General features: G+C 38.0%; 1 protein-coding gene across 6 annotated transcripts in view; it reads right to left on the bottom strand.

Moving 5' to 3' along the window:
* FER (FER tyrosine kinase) overlaps window positions 1-22,943 on the bottom strand; it is a 418,533-nt gene that overhangs the window by 73,385 nt on the left and 322,205 nt on the right. Inside the window, exon 18 of one of the 6 annotated variants that reach the window (XM_078066949.1) lies at window positions 5,733-7,111. The exons of the other annotated variants lie outside the window; for them this stretch is intronic. Coding sequence (XP_077923075.1) covers window positions 7,108-7,111 — 4 coding nt within the window. The 3' untranslated portion in view covers window positions 5,733-7,107. Of the gene's footprint in view, window positions 1-5,732; window positions 7,112-22,943 lie in introns of those variants that run through there. 6 annotated transcript variants of the gene reach the window in all.

The raw sequence follows: 22,943 nt of genomic DNA on the forward strand, positions 1-22,943 counted from the left end.
ATGGCTTGGCAAGTTCTCTGTCTCTGAGATTGCAGAAGCAATAGACGTTCCATCTTCCTGTGTCCCTTCCTGTATTATGAGCAGATCAATTTATCTGACCCATTATAGACGGTAGTGAGAAATAAATTTAGGCATTTTAAGTTTCTAAGATTCTCATGTTGTTTGTTACTGAAGCATAATCTAGCTTGTTCCAGCAGGCACAAAAGGCAAAACTTCCCTGCTCTCTGTGATGCCTAGAGCATGGGTGCTACTTGCAGTTGGTCTACAGTGCCTCCTGTGGCATCTCAGTTTAGTGAAACTTCAGTCAACTCCAATGCAGAAAACAAACAAACTCCAAAACTACTGTCTTTTTTTTTTTTTTTTAAGATTTTATTTATTTATTTGAGAGAGAGAGACTGAGAGAGAGAGCACATGAGAGGGGGGAGGGTCAGGAGGGTCAGAGGGAGAAGCAGACTCCCTGCTGAGCAGGGAGCCCGATGCGGGACTTGATCCAGGGACTCCAGGATCATGACCTGAGCCGAAGGCAGTCGCTTAACCAACTGAGCCACCCAGGCGCCCCCAAAACTGCTGTCTTTAGGTCTAAGTACTTTATCATAACTTGAAACTCTTACAAGAGTTTTCTTTATTCCTTTTTTTTTTTTTAAAGATTATTTATTTATTTATTTGACAGAGAGAGACACAGCAGGGGGAGAGGCAGAGGGAGAAGCAGGATTCCCGCTGAGCAGGGAGCCCCATGCAGGGCTCGATCCCAGCACCCTGGGATCATGACCTGAGCCAAAGGCAGACGCTTAACGACTGAGACACCCAGGCGCCCCTCTTTATTCTTAATAAATACTTCAGACACTCCTGATGAAATAGGATATTAACATGGCTTGTGAGAGAATAGAGAAAGGAAGTTGAATTTATATTTTCAAAATATGCAATTTTTGTTTGCACAGGAAAAAAGGTCCTCCCTAGTGCCATGTGGAACTCATCATGTTAGGGATCCAAGGTAAGACAGAACACCTCTATGCCCTCTGGAGGTGCTGATATAGTTTGGCTTCCATTAAGTCCTACACTTGAATGTAGACCGTAAGAGTTTCTCACATGTAGCTCCTAGTTCCTACAACTTTTCCCATTCTCTAAGCATGATATGCTCAAGAGATGTGGAAGAGGAAGAGCTATCACTGAGCATGGATCCAGAGATCCACTTCAGAAGACTTCTCACTGACCCTTGCTTTTTAGATTCTTGCTTCTCAATGGGTCCTTGCTTCTCAAAAGCACTGCTTTTGAGATGAAGGGCAATAATAAGTTATGAGGTGACTGCTCTATTCTCAAATTCTCCATTTACATAAATGATAAGGATGTCTATGTCCAGCACATAATAGTCTCTTGCCTCCCAATTCATTACAATTTAAAATACACTCTACCCAGGGAGCCTGGGTGGCTCAGTTGGCTGGGCATCTGCCTTCGGCTCAGGTCATGATCCCAGGGTCCTGGGATTGAGCCCTGCATTGGGCTCCCTGCTTGATGGGCAGCCAGCTTCTCCCTCTCCACCACTTGTGCTCTCTTCTCTTTCTCTGTCTCTCAAATAAATAAATAAATATTTAAATAAAATAAAATACCCTCTACCCTATTATCAGATGACTTAGACTGAGAAAGGCACATTCCGTGTATTCCTAATGTCTTCAGTTATAAGATGGAGACTTTAACATCACTCTATCATTAGCAGCAGTGTTAAAGGAAAACACATTTGAAGTCTAAGACTTTCGTAAGAAGCAAAATCAAATACCAAAATCAACTCAACAAGGTTTAGTATTTAGTAATTTTTTCTTTCTTGCTCTCTCAAACATCCATAGCCTTGTGATGACAATATAAAAACGACGTATTTTCTAGATACATAGGTCTTTCATAATACTATTTTTCTATTTTCTGGGCTCCTAATAAAAATACCACTGATCATACACTCTTACAAAGGCAGCTAAATTCTTTCCCTTGGGATTTAAATGAAAAATTTGGTCAATATGAGCATGAAATGGATGGATTAATGGTGTGGTAAGTTGCCCATTTCAAGATGACTTTAATAATGTTTCAGAAAGGATATACTCTGTACTATCTCTTTATTTGTAGTATTGGTATAATTATCCAACATAATGAAAAGGGAAATGAGATTTTATTTTACTAAAGGTGAAATTCTGTTCTACTCTAACCCATTCTTTCCTATTTAAAGCTTTATTTGAATCATTATCAAGAGCCACTAAAATAATGCATTGCTTTTTTATGTAATATGAATATGGCTTTTGTGTACACAGAATAAAAATAGGCTTATGCTGCTGGTAACAAAAAACTAAGTGCTTTATCTACAATAATATTTCATATTACATAAGATAGCATTGTTTTGCTTACCAGGTACTATAGCTATCTGCAATTTAGGCTTTTGGGGGAGTCAGAGAAAAAAGTTTGGCTTTTATTTCTGATATGATTCAATAACATACTTGCCAGTCAGCTGGTAATTGATAGCAATGCTCCCTCTTCAATTCAAAACATTTTTCTTTTTTATTTCAATCCCTCTAGCACTATGTAGATGCTGTCAGCTAACTGGCTGCCCATCTTCCTGATACTTACTTCAGCCATTGTAAAAATGCTAAGTTTTCAATCAATTCTTATTCCCAGGTCAATTCATCAAAATACTAAGCTTCAGAACATGTCAGCAAAATGTGTGTTCCCATATCAACACATCATATGCAGAAGAAAACTGGGGGGTTTGCTTTCAGAACAGGGCATATAGCTACTACAATTTTTATGCTACTTTAACCAAAATACCTCTAAATCTTAATGGGGGATAAAATGAAATAAAAACCACTTCTGATATGTGAAAATGAAGTGACAAACTATACTTCCTTAAAAATGCTCTCTTGGTAATGTTCAATAGGAACAATTTCCTCCATCCCTTAGCAAGGTCTCTAAGTTATAAAGACTGAGAAGTAAAGACATGGGCCCTGTCCTTTAGGGATGCGGTGTGGGGATGGGGTCTGTGGGAGACAAGGAAGATTTCAATAGACAATATTAAAGACCTGGCCCCTCTGTGCTTTTTAGTATCTTTCAACGGCTCTTCTTCCCATTCTTTAAATGTTGCTCTAGCCTGCTGCCACTTCTCCCTCTCCTTAGGCGATTTTATTCTCCCCCACGGCTTTCAAGATCACAGAGGCATCAACAGATCCTAGTTTTAGATCTTGTACTCCAGTATTTCAAGGGGACTCTTCTACATTCCTCTTCCACAAGTATGTCAAATTCAACAAGTTCAGAGCAAATGTCAGATCTTTCCTCCCGGCAAAATCTGTCCCTATCTTAGTTCATGGATTGTCATGGGCTCCTACCCGTGCTAGAAATCCAGTCTCAAAATCTTTGATTCTTCTCTCTCCTTCACTCTATGATATCAACAATTTATAACTATTCTTCCTCTGAGGAAGCTCTTGAATTAAACCCTTCCTTGGCACTCACACTGCACATGTCATAGAATAGGCCCTTCCTTCTCTCTGAGACTACTCTAATAGTCTCCTAACCACACAGAGGGGGTAAGTGACTTCACAGCCCCCAGCCTATGAAATGTCAGATGGAAACTCAGGGACAGCTGACTGTATACTAAAAGTGAGTAGGAGGAACTAGAGAAGTGAAGAATTTCTGAGGCCATAATACCGCTTCAAACAAGAAAAACAGAAGTTCTGGGGGGAAAGTAACGAAGTCTAAGGCTTCTAACTGACATTAAAGTCTCACTGAATTTCTCTTCTAATACCTTACTGTCTTTGATAATGCCCACTACAAGAAAACACGTAAGGTAATGAAATATGAATTATAAAACATCCCGAAGACCTGCAAGTATCCCATAAGCACTTTAAGGAGATGAATTATTCTCCTTTTTTAAACTGAAAGGTAGAGTAGCTGTTCCTCTTTTCCCCACTCTCCTTTTCCTGCACATCCTTTGTTGCAGTCCTAAACCTGACATCCTCTCGTACATGTCCCATGGCAGAAGTCCCTCCAGGTCCAGTGTGACAGAAAGCCTCCTGGATTGAGCTGGGATGTAGGGAACTGGAAGACCCAGTCAATGCATTAGTCAGGGGCTAGGGCTGGAGGGTAGGCTGTTTATGTATTCAGGGAGAATCAAGACAGGATATCCTTCCCAAGTTCAATGGCTTGGGGCCAAGTCCATAAAGAAAGGAGTAGAATCAAGGCTGGCAGATCAAGCCCCAAAGACTGGAGCAGCGTTTAAAAATAGGTTTTAGGGTCCTTAATTGCTTCTTTCCTCATGGGGCTGATGCCACAGGGGCACTATAAAAAGTGCTTATCTTTTACGGGCCTTTCACCATTCTCAGCTTCTTACCAGTACCCTAACCACTGATCTTTCTACCCCTATTTGTGGCTCCTTTCCATCAGACACTAGTTCTTTTTCTTTTTGGTGTCTCTGGATGGAAGGCTCATTAGATCAGTTTGTGATTAATGAGCTGGACTTCACCTTGAACACTGTCTTGGGGTCCCCCCATGGCCCTATTCCCTATAATGGGAAACCAGTCTTGCCCTCCTCTTGTACCTTCCCAAATTCCTAAAAGCTAGACCAAGGTTGGTGCCATAGTAGAAGCTCTAGAGACATTTCAACAGAGAAAGAGAGGCCTGGCATGAAAGCTGGTCAGGAACAATGATGGCACAACTATACAACTTCAGTGAAAGTTAGGGAGAGTCAATGAGTGCATGGTGTGTGAGCACACTGACTGGTGTGGTGTCGAGGAAGATACAAAGCAGCCTCTGGCACATGCCCTTTCTTCTTCTGAAAGCCAGGAGTAAGTCCTGGGGCCCTTTATGACTTGCTCTAGGTTGGAGGTTTTCTCCTCCATCTCCCCCTTCCCTCAGAGAGTTTAGTAAGGGCCCATCTGAACAAACCAGGTACTCAATTTATAAAAGCCACTGTTAAAATTAAGATACACTTTAAAAAAAATTTCCTGTCAAAGACATTAAGCAACTTAGGAAAATTTATGTTACAGCATCAGATTATACAGACAAACTGTACAGCCCGTGTTACTTCAGTGTTATATTAGGATGAGGCGTCTTTGCTTCATATTGACAATATCAAAATTTCTATTATGACCATAAAAATGCTATAGGAAACTTTAGTACTTATCACAGAGTTGAGAGGTGACTTGGTTTATACAAATATAACAGAGATAACTAACCAGAAGTTTGGACTAGAAACCCATGTGTTTCTACCATTAACAAAATACTATTTTGATTTATTAAATTTAGAAAAAATGGACATATTTTGTATTGTAGGGAAAAAAAGGACAGATCTGAAATGAGGAAGTATAGATTAAAGCTCTGGAAACACATGTATCCTCAACTAAATCTCTGTTCTTTTTCCTATAAAATGGTGATAATTACCTCCCTTGGTTACTATGAAGATCAAATGAGAAGCTGTTCATGAAAGTAATTTGTAAGTTATAACTAGTTAAATAAATGTAATTGCTATCATTAGTCTCAAGACTGTCGTTCAAAAGAGTATGGCCTAGAGAATAATTGTGAGAAACATTCCAAAATTATTTTGCACGTGATATGCATACATACATGGAGACATTTCCAAAACAGAAAAAACCCAATGAAAACACTTTTTTATATATGTGTACTAATTTTTTTCACTTGAAGTTATCTCCTATCCAATCTTTTATCAGTATGCCTCATGAATAAACTTGGGATGGCCCAGACCAAGCAGAAGGAAGCAAGTTAGTACAGGAGGACTTTACAAAGAGTTTCTTTACTGTCGTTTCCACTTTTGAGCACTTGTTTATTAGAACCTCATCTTGCAGCTAGTATCCAAGATCTACGAAGAACTTATCAAACTCAACACCCAAAATACAAATAATCCAGTCAAGAAATGGGCAGAAAACATGAACAGACATTTCTCTAAAGAAGACAAACAAATGGCCAACAGACACATGAAAAAATGCTCAATATCACTCATTATCAGGGAAATACAAATCAAAACCACAATTAGACACCACCTCACACCAGTCAGAATGGCTAAAATTAACAAGTCAGGAAACAACAGGCGTTGGTGAGGATGCAGAGAAAGGGGACCCCTCTTACACTGCTGGTGGGAATGAAAACTGGTGCAGCCACTCTGGAAAACAGTATGAAGGTTCCTCAAAAAGTTGAAAATAGAGCTACCCTATGACCCACCAATTGCAGTACTAGGTATTTACCCAAAGGATACAAACAATGATCCAAAGGGGCACCTGTACCCCAATGTTTATAGCAGCAATGTCCATAACAACCCAATGATGAAAGAGCCCAGATGTCCACTGACAGATGAACGGATAAAGAAGATGTGGGGTGTATATATGAATATTACCTAGCCATCAAAGAAATGAAATTTTACCTTTTGCAACAATGTGGATGGAACTAGAAGGTATTATGCTAAGCGAAATAAATCAATCAGAGAAAGACAATTACATGATTTCATTCACGTGTGGAATTTAAGAAACAAAACTGAGGAAGACGAAATCAGAGAGGGAGACAAACCATAAGAGACTCTTAACTACAAAATACAAACTGAGGGTTGCTGGAGGGGAGGTGGGTGGGAGGATGGGGTAACTAGGTGATGGGCATTGAGGGCACGTGATGTAATGAGCACTGGGTGTTTTTGCAACTGATGAATCACTGAACTCTACCTCTGAAACTAATAATACACTAGATATTAATTGAATTTAAATAAAATAAAATTAAAGAAAAAAAGAAACCTACCTTGCTGTGGCAGAAGTCACCAGCCACAGCAAGAAGTCAGCCAAAGACCATGGGACAGTAAACGCCAAAGGAATGAGACCAAAGGGTGAGGAATAAGGACAATTTATAAAGCAATGGGAATAAATTAGGCTTTGAGTGAGAGAGTCCTGGATAATTTTGAAGAATAACTCTATTGTGTCCTTATCTAAGTGTTGGTGAGTCAGGGAGTCTCTTTCATTGCCCAAAATAAAAGTCATCTTGTTTCCCCTGCTCAAAGCCCTTTACGTGTTCCATCGACAGCTGTAATACCCAAACTCCTCTGCATGACAGCAGGTTAAATCACTTCTCTGTACCTCACTGTTCTCATCTGTAAAAAAAAAAAAAAAAAGGAGGGATAATAACACACACTTCAAGAATGTCTGTGAGGATTAAACAAATTAATATATACATATATAGTGCTTAAAATAATGTGTGGTGCCATGGCACTATGTATTACCTATCAGTATTATTGTTCCTTCAGTTTTATCCTCTAACCATTCTCCTACTTCTCCTGACTTGCTCCAAGAGCACCCACAATAATGGTTTCGCGAACACCTAATGTAGATGATTACATTTCTGCCTGGTATGCCCTTTCCTGCCCTCATGGGTTCTTTCAGCAATGCCTCCCTGAGCACTAACAAGTATGCTAGGCTCTGAAGAAATAGTGGTGAATAAACTATACATGGTCTCTGCCCTTATGAAGTTCACGATCTAACAAGAGAAACTTGACTGGTTAAAGACTGTTGGTGACCTCCCACTTGGACATTAAGACTCTAACCCTGAACCATGTACCCTATAAAGTTGTCCTTGATGTCCACAGACAATGTGAATCATTCCTCTTGGGTATTGATCCTGTTTCTAGGAACATACCTTTACAAGTGCAGTTGTCTCACTAACATATTCATATGCTGTTCTTTCTTCCAGAAAAGATTGTGAACTCTGCCAGAACAGAGCCTGTATATCCCTCTTCTCAGGGGTTTTTGTGTTCAGCAGAATTCCTAGGTGAAGTGCTCTTAAGAGAAGCATCATCGGTCACTATCTCGTTGGTTGGTTGGTTGGTTGGTTATTTATGTATTTATGTATGTATGCATGTATGTATGTATTTATTTTTATTTATTTATTTTTAAATTTTATTATGTTATGTTAGTCACCACACAATACATCATTGGTTTTTGATGTGGTGATCCACGATCCATTGTTTTCATATAACACCCAGTGCTCCATGTAGTACATGCCCTCCTTAATACCCATCACCGGGCTAACCAATCCCCCCTCCCCCCTCCCCTCTAAAACCCTGTTTGTTTCTCAGAGCCCATAATCTCTCATGGTTCATCTCTCCCTCCAATTCCCCCCCCCCGCCATTTTTCCCTTCCTTCTCCTAATGTCCTCCATGCTATTCTTTATGTTCCACAAATAAGTGAAACCATATGATAATTGACTTTCTCTGCTTGATTTATTTCACTTAGCATAATCTCCTCCAGTCCCATCCATGTTGATGTAAAAGTTGGGTATTCATCCTTTCTGATGGCTGAGTAATATTCCATTGTATATATGGACCACATCTTTATCCATTCATCTGTTGAAGGGCATCTCGGCTCTTTCCACAGTTTGGCTATTGCAGACATTGCTGCTATGAACATTGGGGTGCATATGGCCCTTCTTTTCACTACATCTGCGTCTTTGGGGTAAATACCCAGTAGTGCAATTGCTGGGTCATAGGGTAGCTCTATTTTTAAATTTTTGAGGAACCTCCACACTGTTTTCCAAAGTGGCTGTACCAACTTGCATTCCCACCAACAGTGTAAGAGGGTTCCCCTTTCTCCACACCCTCTCCAACATTTGTTGTTTCTTTCCCTGTCCATTTTTGCCATTCTAACTGGTGTAAGGTGGTATCTCAATGTGGTTTTGATTTGTATTTCCCTGATGGCTAATGATGATGAACATTTTTTCATGCGTCTGTTAGCCATTTGTATGTCTTCTTCAGAGAAGTGTCTTTTCATATCTTCTGCCCACTTTTTGACTTATTTGTTTTTTGGGTGTTGAGTTTGAGAAGTTCTTTATAGATCTTGTATACTAGCCCTTTATCTGTAGTGTCATTTGCAAATATCTTCTCCCGTTCTGTGGGTTGCCTCTTTGTTTTGTTGACTGCTTCCTTTGCTGTGCATAAGTCCCAAAAGTTCATTTTTGCTTTTGTTTCACTAGCTTTTGGAGATGTGTCTTGAAAGAAGTTGCTGTGGGCGATGTCAAAGAGGTTACTGCCTATGTTCTCCTCTAGGATTTTGATGGATTCCTGTCTCACATTGAGGTCTTTCATCCATTTTGAGTTTATCTTTGTGAATGGTGTTAGAGAATGGTCGAGTTTCATTCTTCTGCATGTGGCTGTCCAATTTTCCCAGCACCATTTATTGAAGAGACTCTTTTTTCCAATGCATGTTTTTACCTGCTTTGTCAAAGATTATTTGACCATAGAGTTGAGGGTCCATATCTGGATTCTCTACTCTGTTCCATTGGTCTGTATGTCTGTTTTTGTGCCAGTACCGTGCTGTCTTGGCGATCACAGCCTTGTAATATAGCTTGAAATCGGGCAACGTGATGCCCCCAGCTTTTTCTTTTTCAACATTTCCTTGGCGATTCAGGGTCTTTTCTGATTCCATACAAATTTTAGGATTGTTTGTTCCAGCACTTTGAAAAATGTCATTGGAATTTTGATCGGGATGGCATTGAAGGTATAGATTGCTCTGGGTAGCATAGACATTTTAACAATGTTTATTCTTCTGATCCGTGAGCATGGAATATTTTTCCATCTTTTTCTGTCTTCAATTTCTTTCATGAGTGTTTTGTAGTTCCTAGAGTATAGATCCTTTACCTCTTTGGTTAGGTTTATTCTGAGGTATCTTATGGTTTTTGGTGCTACTGTAAATGGAATCGTTTCTCTAATTTCTCTTTCTACAGTTGCATTGTTAGTGTATAAGAAAGCAACTGATTTCTGTGCATTGATTTTGTATCCTGCCACATTACTGAATTGCTGGATGAGTTCTAGTAATTTTGGGGTGGAGTCTTTTGGGTTTTCCACATAAAGTATCATGTCGTCTGTGAAAAGAGAGAGTTTGACTTCTTCTTTGCCAATTTGAATACCTTTTATTTCTTTTTGTTGTCTGATTGCTGTTGCTAGGACTTCTAGTACTATGTTGAACAATAGTGGCGAGAGTGGGCATCCTTGACGTGTTCCTGATCTTAAGGGAAAGGCTCTCATCTTTTCCCCATTGAGGATGATATTCGCTGTGGGTTTTTCATAGATGGATTTTATGAACTTGAGGAATGTTCCTTCTATCCCTATACTCTGAAGAGTTTTAATCAGGAAAGGATGTTGTATTTTGTCAAATGCTTTTTCTGCATCAATTGAGAGGACCATATGGTTCTTCTCCCTCCTCCTATTAATGTGTTCTATCACACTGATTTGATTTGCGAATGTTGAACCACCCTTGCATCCCGGGGATAAATCCCACTTGGTCATGGTGGATGATCCTTTTAATGTATTGTTGGATCCTATTAGCTAGGATTTTGTTGAGGATTTTGGAATCCATATTCATAGGGATATCGGTCCGAAATTCTACTTTTTGATGGGGTCTTTGCCTGCTTTGGGGATTAAGGTAACGCTGGCCTCACAGAATGAGTTTGGAAGTTTTCCTTCTGTTTCTATTTTTTGAAACAGCTTCAGTAGAATAGGTATTATTTCTTCTTTGAATGTTTGGTAGAATTCCCCAGAGAATCCATCAGGCCCTGGACTCTTGTTTTTTGGGAGGTTTTTGATCACCGCTTCAATCTCGTTAGTGGTTATTGGCCTATTCAGGTTGTCAATTTCTTCCTGTTTCAGTCTTGGCAGCTTATAGGTTTCCAGGAAGGCCTCCATTTCATCCAGATTGCTCAGTTTATTGGCATATAGTTGTTGATAATAATTTCTAATAATTGTTTCTATTTCCTTGGTGTTAGTCGTGATCTCTCCCCTTTCATTCATAATTTTATTAATTTGGGTCTTTTCTCTTTTCTTTTGGATAAGTCTAGCCAGTGGTTTATCGATCTTATTAATTCTTTCAAAGAACCAACTTCTAGTTTCGTTGATCTGATCTACTGTGTTTCTGGTTTCTAATTCATTGATTTCTGCTCTAATTTTAATTATTTCTCTTCTAATGCGTGGCTTAGGCATCGTTTGTTGCTTTTTCTCTAGTTCTTTAAGGTGTAGAGTTAGTTGGTGAATTCGGGATTTTTCTATTTTTTTGAGTGAGGCTTGGGTGGCTATGTATTTCCCCCTTAGGACCGCCTTTGCAGTATCCCATAGGTTTTGGACCGATGTGTTTTCGTTCTCATTGATTTCCATGGATTGTTTAAGTTCTTCTTTAATTTCCTGACCCAAATGACCCAAACATTCTTGAGCAGAGTGGTCTTTAGCTTCCAAGTGTTTGAATTTCTGCCATTTGTAAATCTGCCAAATTTTTTCTTGTGATTGAGTTCCAGTTTTAGAGCATTGTGGTCTGAGAATATGCAGGGAATAATCTCAATCTTTTGGTATCGGTTGAGACCTGATTTGTGACCCAGTATGTGGTCTATTCTGGAGAAAGTTCCATGTGTGCTTAAGAAGAATGAGTATTTTGTTGTTTTAGGGTGGAATGTTCTGTAAATATCTATGAGGTCCATCTGGTCCAATGTATCATTCAAAGCTCTTGTTTCCTTGTTGATTTTCTGCTTAGATGATCTGTCCACTGCTAAGAGTGGAGTATTGAGGTCTCCTACAATTTACATATTGTTATCAATATGACTCTTTATTTTGGTTAACAGTTGGCTTATGTAGATGGCTGCTCCTGTGTTGGGGGTATAGATATTTACAATTGTTAGATCTTCTTGTTGGATAGACCCTTTAAGAATGATATAGTGTCCTTCTGTGTCTCTTATTACAGACTTTAGTTTAAAATCTAATTTGTCTGATGTAAGAATTGCTACCCCAGCTTTCTTTGGAGGTCTGCTGGCATGGAAGATGGATCTTCATCCCTTCACTTTCAGTCTGGATGTATCTTTAGGTTCAAAATGAGTCTCTTGTAGACAGCATATGGATGGGTCCTGTCTTTTTATCCAATCTGCAACCCTGTGCTGTTTTATGGGAGTGCTTAGGGCCATTCATGTTGAGAGTGATTATTGAAAGATATGAATTAATTGTCATCATGTTGCCTGTGAAGACGTTGTTTTTATAGATTGTCCCTGTAAATTTCTGTTGTATATCACTCTTGGGGTCTTTCTCCTTTTATAGAACCCCCCTTAATATTTTTTGCAGGGCCGGCTTAGTGGTCACATATTCTTTCAGTTTCTGCCAGTCCTGGAAGCTCTGCATCTCTCCATACATTCTAAATGAAAGCCTTGCCAGATAAAGTATTCTTGGCTGCATGTTCTTCTCATTTAGGACCCTGAATATGTCTTGCCAGGTCTTTCTGGCTTGCCAGGTCTCTGTGGATAGGTCTGACGTTATTCTGATGTTCCTCCCTCTGTACGTAAGGAATCTCTTCCCCCTAACTGCCCTTAAGATGGTTTCCTTGGTTCTAAGATTTGCAAGTTTTACTATTACATGCCGGGGTGTTGGCCTGTTTTCCTTGATCTTAGGAGGGGTCCTCTCTGCCTCTAGGACTCGAATGTTTGTTTCATTCCCCAGATTAGGGAAGTTCTCAGCTATGATTTGCTCAAATACATCTTCTAATCCTCTCTCTCTCCACTCCCTCCGGGATTCCAATTATTCTGACATTGGAACGTTTCATGGTGTCACTTATTTCTCTGATTCTATTTTCATGGACTCTGAGTTGTTTTTCCCTGGCCTCCTCTTTTCCCTTTTTATCTATTATATTGTCTTCCAGGTCGCTTATTTGCTCTTCTGTCTCAGTTACCCTAGCTGTTAGATTATCTAGATTGGAATGGATCTCATTGATAGCATTTTTAAGTTCTGCCAATTCACCTTTTATTTCTGCCCTTAGAGACTCTATGTTGCCATTAATTAATTTCTCCATTCTAGCCATTGTCTTCACAATTGCTAGCCTGAATTCCATCTCTGACATCTTGGTTATGTCTGCAGCCATTTGTAAATCTGCAGCATAAGTCATAATCTCTGAGTCTTTTCTATTTTGGGGGCTCCTCCTCCTAGTCATTCTGTTGATGGGTGTTTGAGGGAATGTACAGAGTCCAAATTATTGACCAGAACCCAAGCAAGATGCACCTGTTTTCTTGGGACCTTAGGGTTGCTGGCCTCTTGTTTTCCCAGCCTGTCTCCTGCGGGAGGGGCCTGCCGTGCTGTTACTCAGGCAACCCTGTTTGGGCGGAGTTGCCCTGCCCCCCTGTGGCGGGGGATGGGCTCAGTGGGAATCAGTCTCTGGGGCTTTTGTTCTCTGGCAGTTTTCCGCATCTCTTCCACGAGTCAGAGCAGAAGAGACCGTTTCCAACCCTCTGCCTCAGAGCAGAGACCGCAGTCTGTTCTTCAGTGAGCTCTCCAGGCCACACCATCTCTATTTCTGTCCGTGCTGCTATAAACTGCAGCATCCTGGGTTGTGCGCCCCTCCACAGTGCTCCCAGTCCTGCCTCCAGGTCGGGGCACGTCTCTGCCCTTTGTGCTTCTAAAACCGCCAGCCGCTCCCAGTTTGCACGCGCATGCAACCCCACCACTCCAGGTTTCCAGGGGCTGCAGTTTGCCCGCGGGACCCCGCCACTCCGGTTTCCCGTCCCAGGGTCCCAGGGGCTGCAGTTTGCAGGCGCGACCCCGCCACTCCGGGTTTCCGCCCCAGAGGCTGCCCTAAAGTCCTTTCCCCGCTGCTACCTACTGGTCTGCGACTCTGCGCCCCGTCCGCAGCGCGCGAGGCTGTCGCTCACCAGCAGTGTAGGATCCCCACGGCCAGGCTCCCTCCCGCTGCCGTTTATCCTCCGATATCTGCCCACGGAATCACGGCTCCCCGCTTGGTACCTCAAAACCAACCACCTGCGATATTCTGTTTGTAGAGATCCAGATCTTCTTACATCTCAGGCTGGTTTTGTGGGTGCTCAGAGTGGTGTGGTAGATATCCAGCTCAATTCCGGGGACCAGTTGAAATAGGGTCCCCTACTCCTCCGCCATCTTTCCCCCTCCTCCCACTATCTGGTTTAATTACCAAAGTTAAATCTGCCTGGGAGCCAACTCTCAAATTTAAAAGAACAATCTAAATTTAATTTACTGGTTTGGGGTGGGCCTCTAAGTAGCTGGGGTAGGAAGAAGGGTCATAATCACATCAGTATGCCATTTAAAATTCTTTTTAATAAATGACAAAAAAAAAAAACACAAGTTTGTAAAGCCTCTTCTTCTGATGTTACATTTCTATTTTACTCACTTACTTTTGATAAATACTATAAAAGAAATTCAATAAATTTTTTATTTGAATGTGGTTATCTTCATTTTTTAAAATAAAACTGTAACAATGATTATTTGGGATATGCCATTGTTTTGTGCTTAGTTTTTAAAGCACTACAGACTAATCAAGTCACAAAATACTGTATTAGTGAGGAACTTCTTTTCTTTAGTATTTGAGGTTTTGTTATTATACCAAAGCAATATTTTTTGATACTTATAAACTTTTCCATGTTTCCACTTCACAAGAAAATAAAACATTTTGTCTTTTTCAATGAGAGAAATGAGGTACTTATAGCGGATGGCACTTCCCTTAAAAGTAGAAAAATTATTTACTTACCGTAACTTAGTAAGGAAGAAAGATTATTTCTGACATCTTGGTCAAAATCTTTCAGCTATCACTATTAATTAAGGTTCCAATTATTATCAGAGGTAAAAAATAACACTTCTGCTTAAAATGCTAGTGTTTAAGAACAAATATCTTACTAAATTTTGTTTTTTACTGAATTTCATACTGAATTTTGTTTATAGCCCTTACAAGAGAGCTGGAAATAGCAGTCACTAAAGAGAAACCAGTTGACTGATGAGAAATATATACTGAATGTAGTTTGGGTACATAACTCTGGATCTAGGGAACAATCATCAGACCAACAGAGAAGACAGAGATTGCATCAATTTTTCTTGACAGGGTCCTGCTTTAATTTTTTAAACAGTCAAATGAAGATAACATTGCTTTTTCTTTTTATCACAGAGATATATTAGCAATTGTTTTTAAGACCTTGATAATAATACAGTATCAGGTAAAATTTCTCCTATTTAAAACTATCTATAAACAAATACTGTTTAAAATGTGATCTTTACTAATCTTTAAATTTTCTAGTACAACAGCCAAAGTCACCAAACTACTATCATTTATAAATATTTCAAAATAATTCTTGAAATAGCTAAAGATAATTTTGGCAGATAACTTCAATTGTTTTTGCTGCTTGCTGCACAATGAATTTTAATAGTTAAGACAAACTTCTTTTTTTACTTGAATCACATTATCAAATTTTCTAACATTGCATATTTTCATGACAGTGCTTTTCTCCTCTACAAGGGCACTCTCTCAAATGAAGAATAGAAAATTATTGAATTACTTCTCACGTACAGTTAATTCCAACAGTCAACTGCAAACTTACAAATTTATGATACGTACTTTATTGAACTAGAGAAACTTTCTCCCCAAAACACACTATTTCCTTTCCCTTTTTTTTTTTTTTTTTAAGATTTTATTTATTTATTTGACAGAGAGAAAGACAGCGAGAGCAGGAACACAAGCAGGGAGAGTGGGAGGGAGAAGCAGGCTTCCCGCCCAGCTGGGAGCCTGATGCGGGGCTCGATCCCAGGACCCTGGGATCATGACCTGAGCCGAAGGCAGACGCTTAACGACTGAGCCACCCAGGTGCCCCTATTTCCTTTCCCTTTAAACTGAAAATTCTAGTTTGAAAGATTTCCAAAGTAAATACCATAAACATTTTATGCACTAACTCAAACATGCTAGATTAAAAAAAAAATCATTTTAGAAATTGCATAGGTGTAAACATGACTTGGCTATTTAGCAACAAGCTTCCCTACCCTTTCAATCTGCCCCCAGCCCCTCTCTCAACCACTACATGGTCAGTCTCCATTCTTGGTTTGTTCTTTATTTCAGTTCCCTACTACGAGGAACCTAAAGTCTATCCTGGATTCCCATTAACTGTAGCTCAGATGGCTTGACACTGCCCTTTCACCTAGAAGCTGCCCTTTGGGGTGTATTCTAAGTTGTCACTGTTCTTTTTAAGTATAACCCATCCTCTCTCTACCTCCCAACTATTCCTGCCATTCCCCACAGACTGGCATTTCTCACGGACCAACAGTCCTCTTGGATATCAACATCAACCTCAAGTGGACTGAAGGGCACTCAGACACTGGGCATTGGATTTTGGCCTGATCAGTTTGGGACAGCTGAGGAGTTGACCTCTTTTCTTTGTCTCTACAGGAGTCTAGCTAACTAACTGTTCTCCTATCTTGGCCTCACAGCGGAGCCTGTTGGGGTTAAAGCTAAACGTATGAGTTTCACTGGGAAAACTGTAAGGCAGGTATATTTGTTTTCTTCAATGATATATCCCAAGCTCCTAGACTAGTGCCTGGCACATAATAGCACTCAATAGACTAAATGAACGAATACATCAATGCCTTCCTGAGGAAACAATTTATCTGTATATTTATTTCAGTTTCCTCCTCTTTTGGGAATTTCCTTAGCTTGTTGCATCTTTCCTATGAGGAAAGATTGAGAAGTCTCAGTACGTATTTCAAATGTGGCATTTGGCTTATTATCAGTTGCCTATTTTGGTTTTATTTTCAGGTTTTTGGTAATTTTTAAGTTTCTGAAGATCTCAGCATTTCATTTCCAATGTTGACAGGAGCATGTTTAGTTGATTCTTCAAAGAAAACTTAGTACTGCTAATGATAATGATGATAATAACAGCAATTGATAACTGCATATTTACTATGGCTAAGTACTTTAGACCCATTTTTTCTAATATAATTCTTGCAACAATTTTATGAGGTTGGTAACATACAGGTGAGATTTAGAGATGCTGGACAAGTATCAAAGCCAGAGCTGAACTGGGTCTAGGAGCAAAGCTACTTTAATTTACACATCTGACTACTCTAATAAGCAGTATGCATGATGTTTACATGGTTCAACAATGATTGCTAGGCCCCTACCTAAAATAAAAGTATTATCTAAGAGCACATCAGAAAACAAACAATTTCTTGCTCTTAGCAACTAACACTATATTGGCATATGATGGCTGTTCAGTTATTATTACTGACAGACTAAAAGTACTCACTGGTGTTATTTATAACATCATTTATGTGGGGAAGATAGTTCACAAACTCAATAAACACATTACTGAGTTATCTTGTCTATTAGAAAAATGTATTTTTAAAATTCCATGGTGTAAATTTTTAAAAACTAGTGTTCTATAATTTGGAAAAAGAAAGTTGAAGGAAAATGTAAGAAGTAACATTACTTATTATAAAATATAATAAGGAAAATATAGTAAGTAACATTATAGTGAAAGCTCACTACATAATTAATGCTGACCAACTGTTGTCTGTCTCCACTGAGGATCACAGGGGAAAAAAATCTTATGTTACAGTAAGGGATTATTAGGATTGACAGGGAAGAATTCCGTAGCTGCAAAATTTATTCAACATGGGACAAGGTTATATTAAGTAAGGTTGCTGAATCTCTAACCCCTACTGATCTTCAAAAAGAAAATCAGCAATCAGCCATTTTGGATGGCTTAATTTAAAGCCCAGATAAATCAAGAGTTGAGGTTTTTCAATTTCTATTGCTAAGTGCTTTATAATGCTATAAATTTGACCTGGTAAGATTTAACATATAATATTTCGAGAGACTGATTTACTAGAAAAAACTTCTTTGATGTAAAAAAAAAAGTTTTCTCTCTTCTTTCTCAACTTCCTTCTAATCAACATATTGTGTGTCTACCATGTCAGGGATAAAAAGCTGAATAAAACATGTTTGCTATCTTGAGGAGCACACAGGTTAATGCAGGAGTCAGGCATGAAAATGAAAAGTACAACAGAGGAAGCGATACTACTTCCCCGTTTTGTGGAAGCAGATTCAAGTATTAAAAGTGTTTACTGAATTCCACGCACTGTATTAGGCACTGGGGATATAAAAGCGACCCCCTGGTCCTCAGAGAGCTTAACAGTCTAATGGTGAACTGGGCAGGACATCAACCACTAGCCACATGCGGTCATCTGAAACATAGCTGGTCCAACAGAGCTGTGCTCTCAGTACGAAATGCACACTGGAGTTTGAAAATGTGCACAACAAAAAGTGTTAAAACACCTCAATAACAAATTTCATATTAACTACATGTTGAAATGAGAAATTTTTCATATACTGACTGAATGAACTGTATTATTAAAATCAATTTACCTTTTCTGTTTTACATTTTTCACGTGGCTGCTAGAACAACTTAAATAGCATAGGGGTTCATATTACATATGTATTAGACATACCTAATAGAAAATACAAATAAGTTACTACCTGAATCATTTTGAAATCAGACATAAGTATAAATGTAAAAAAAAAACCCCTACCTATGCAATTATTATATTTATAATTATATATAATTAAAATAAATTATATTTTACTTATATATTTTATGTATTTTTAAATATAAATATACATTTATATATTATATAAATATTATTATATATTATATAAAATATTCATAATTATAAAATACAATTATTAATATATTGTTATATGTCCTAAAATATTTATGCAGATAGCTGGAAATACAAATTTATTTTTATAAAAATTACGTACCATATATATTATTTAGTATTGTGATTATGCCTATCAATATTAAAGTAGGATCTCATCATATATGTTGATATTTTGGATGTTTCCCAGAATTTGCTGTCATACACATGATATGACAGACAGCTAAAAACACCTAGAGTTGATGCTCGAACAACTCAGGGGTTACTGGCTCTGACACCCCACTCATTAAAAAAATCCACATATATATTTTGACTCCCCCAAAACTGAATTACTAAAAGCATATTGTTGACCAGAAGCCTTACCAATAATGTAAACAGTTGACTAACAAATATTTTGTATGTTATGTGTATTATATATTGTATTCTTAAATGAGAGGAAAGAGAATGTTACTACAAAAAGCACAAGAAAAATACATTTACAGTACTGGACTGTATTTTCAAAAAAAAAAAAAACACGTGTAAGTGTAAGTAGACCTGCTCAATTCAAACCCATGTTGTTCAAGGGTTAACTGTATGCATATATATGACATCTTCTTTGATTATTGCCTTGAGGTAAATTATTAAAAGTTGAATTGCTGTGTCAAAGGGCATGCATTCTTACAGATGTTTAGTACATTTTAATAATTTTAGTCCAAAAACTCATATCAATTTAAACCTCTTCCAGGAGTTCAAGAGAGTATGTGTTTTTCTCTACATATTAATAATAGGAATTAAAGATTTAAAAAATCCTTACCAGTCTGATAGAAAATGGCATTTCATTGTTTTTAATTTGCATTTCTTCATTTTCAAAGGTTAATTAGAAATTAACCTGTTCATGTTCTAAATTAGTTGCCTGTTCACGTCCTCTGCTCATTTTTCTATTGTTTTGTAATAACTCTATATGTTATGGAATATTAAGACTTAGTTTATCACATATATTTCAAACCTTTTCCTCCGGGTTTCTAGGTCATCATTTAACAGTGATTGGTTGATTGGTATATGGAAGTACACAGCAGTGAAACAGAAAGCCAAGAGTCTTGGAAATTCAAGGAGGTCCTGATAAATATATTACTAAATAACAGGACTTGAACACATCACATTTAGGATTAAACAGAAGTAAAAAATAAATAAGTGTATGAGATATGGGAGGTTTTAGAATAATTAATGAGAATATTAAGGTGCCTACTTGTGGGATTCTATTTTTAAACCAATAATTATTATTTAACCTAACAGACTGTTTATGAAGATTCCCCCTCTGGAGTTTATTTTGTCCTAAGATGAGGTATGAGAATCAAACTGTATGGCTCCGCCCTCACCCTAGCCCTACCACCAATGGTTAGCTCATTGTTCCAACACCATTTATTAAAATAAGTGTTTCCTATGATTTAAAACACCACTTTTACTGTATTCTAAATTTCTACCTATACTTTAGTCTATCTTTTGACATTATATTCTATTTTCACCAATATTTTTGCATGGATATATGCTCACACATTGTTTTAATTGCTATAGCTTTATATGTTTTAATGTATAAATGGAAAAAATTCTTTATCCCTCTCTTACAGTGTTTTCTTCATTATTGTGGCATATTTATTTTTCCCATATATACTTTAGAATCATTTTATAAAGTTTCCAAACCAAAACTACATTTGGATTGGTAGAAAGTATATTAAATGTACATCCCAGATATTAAAATAAAAACTTGACTCATTTTTATTTGCATATTATGTGAATTTATTATTCTAAGTACATTACCACCCACGAACCCATAGAAATTTATGCTTGATTAACCTATGGTATTGCTGAATGGTAGTGGGCATCATACTACTTGCAATCCCCACTCTGCATTGCTGCATTCGAGATTAAACACACAATGAAGTATATGGTATAAAGCAGCAAACACCGAAATGGGGACAAACTATCCTAACTGCATTTTTCTTGATTTTGATTAAGTAACTTTCAAATATGAATTAGAAATATCACATTATTAATGGGGCTGAAGACAATAGTCTAACCTCCCACATTGATACTAAACATGTTTAATGTGGATCTCTTATTTAGATGAAGACTTACCTTATGCCCACAAAACTGACAATTGAAAGTGGTCACAGACATTAATAATAGGCCAAAATTCCTGATTACATTTACAAAATGTATTTTGAGGACCTGGGCACTCAAAAAAATACCACTTCATAATTAAGAAATAGTTATCTGTATTTCTTTTTTTTTTTTTTTTTTTTAAATTTATTTATTCATGAAAGTCAGAGAGAGAGAGAGAGAGAGAGGCAGAGGCAGAGGGAGAAGCAGGCTCCCCGCCTAGCAGGGAGCTCGATGCGGGACTCGATTCCGGGACCCCGGGATCATGACCTGAGCCGAAGGCAGACGCTTAACCATCTGAGCCACCCAGGCGCCCTAGTTATCTGTATTTCTTTCATGAAAAAACTTGTATATCTACAAAGGTATGACAATGATTTGTGTGATGAATAATTGGGTGGGGAAGGAAAGTCTGAGGAAATATACGTTCTTTGTCCACGCTAGGATACACGTAACCTTCAACACTGCTGCACGACTGTTGGCTGGGCCGCTTTTGTATTTCACACAGCAATTTAAATGCTAAATCAGAGGCTTATAAAATGTCTGATTTATAACTTTCAATAAAACTGGGAAAAGTTAAAACCAAACATGGATGAAGCAATGCTGGGGAGAAAAAGATAAAATGCCTGACCTGTATAAACATGGTTATTTCTTCCTGCTGGCAATGACCCTTCATAACACAGCGACAGATGAGTTATAAAGTGATTAAAAATTTATAGCAACAATGAATGGATGAACAATCTGCTTGTATTACAGTCACCTAACACTAGTATATATTTAGTGTATTCAAGAAAAAAAATAATACATTGGTATGATGCATGGATTATTTCAGTATCTGTACCTTTGACATACAGCATAGATCCTTGTACACAGCGGGGACTTACTTTTTCAGTGAATGATGAGTTACTCTAACATGATATTTATTAGTTTCTATATACTATAGGTAAAAATCAAACATTGAAAATGAGAAAAGGAGGAAAAAAATAGGGAGAACATAAGTCAGAATTTCCATACTATTCTGAAAGACAATTATTTGGAGAAATATGTATTGATTTGAGGGGCTTACTCCTCAAAGTAGTAGGTCCCTAGTGAAATGCAAAAATTAAGTTTGAAAATAAAACCATGAAGGACATTTTCACTTTTTATAACTCCTAATATAGTTAATTAGGAATATATTTCTTAAAACAATAATCTTGAAAAAAATGTAGAGTTGACGTATGCTTTGTATGGATTAAAATTAATCATTTTTTTTTTTAGGTATGACAAACACACAACACACATACAACTTCTCACTATGTCTTCTAATGCAACAGTAGCACTGATCATCCCCAAAGGTAGATAATCTTAAAATAATTTGTGTTTGGATTTTTGTATTGGCATTCAATACAGATGGGTGACACCTTCTCATTTCCCAAAAATGGCTATACTGAAAGGAGATCCATGATTAGACAAAAACGGTATAATAAATGCCAATAAATACTTAAAGCATTGTAAAAAATAATCGTGAAACTTCCCCAAAGTAAGAATGCAGCAGTTAGCTAACAAGTTTCTGTGTTTTGGAATTATATGATTTCTGGAAAGGGTAAGATAAAGATTATCATGTTTTCTGCTGGCTGGTGGACCCCCTCATGACCTTTCATACAGAGCCAGGAAAACTGCTCCCCCCCAGTCTTCACAGGGCTAATTCCTTCAGTTCTCACCAAAATGGAGAATCCTCCAAGCCTTTCCTGACTCCCTATGTGAGTCAGTTTCTCTTCCCACTTCCATACTATTTATTCTCAGCACTGCATTTATCACAACTAGTGAATACCCTATTATGTGTTTCTTTACCTTTTTATCTGCCTCCCCTACCTGAGTATAAGCTATATAATTACAAGGAGTGAAACAGCCAGTACCTAGCGCAATGCTTGGCACAATTAACAATCTGGTAAATTGCCTCAAAGTGAATGAAAGAAAGTAGAAACTAGGTCTGAGGTTTGTCTCTATTGACTGTAAGTTCAGGGCTGTGGGAGATGTTAAAGGCAATGAGTTCTTATTCATTAATCAATCAATCCCCTTATTGAAAATGAAAATTATCTAATTAGTTTGACTTTTAAAAATTTCCTGGTATCCATGCTTGGGCTTTAATAGGCACAGCTCTGACATCAAGATTTCAAACTTTTTTTTCCAAGCACCTTCTGTGTGGTGGCTCCATGTAAGATGGAAAAGGTGAGTAAGTCAACAGAAGGCAAAGCAAGGGTGTGTTTCAAGAGGAACGGAGGCTAGGCTGCTTGAAGAAAAAGCAAACATGGCAAAGTGCAAGCTCCTAACCCCCCTGTGCACAGAATATGGG

Source organism: Halichoerus grypus, chromosome 2, assembly GCF_964656455.1.
Source record: "Halichoerus grypus chromosome 2, mHalGry1.hap1.1, whole genome shotgun sequence".
Lineage (NCBI taxonomy): Eukaryota > Metazoa > Chordata > Mammalia > Carnivora > Phocidae > Halichoerus > Halichoerus grypus.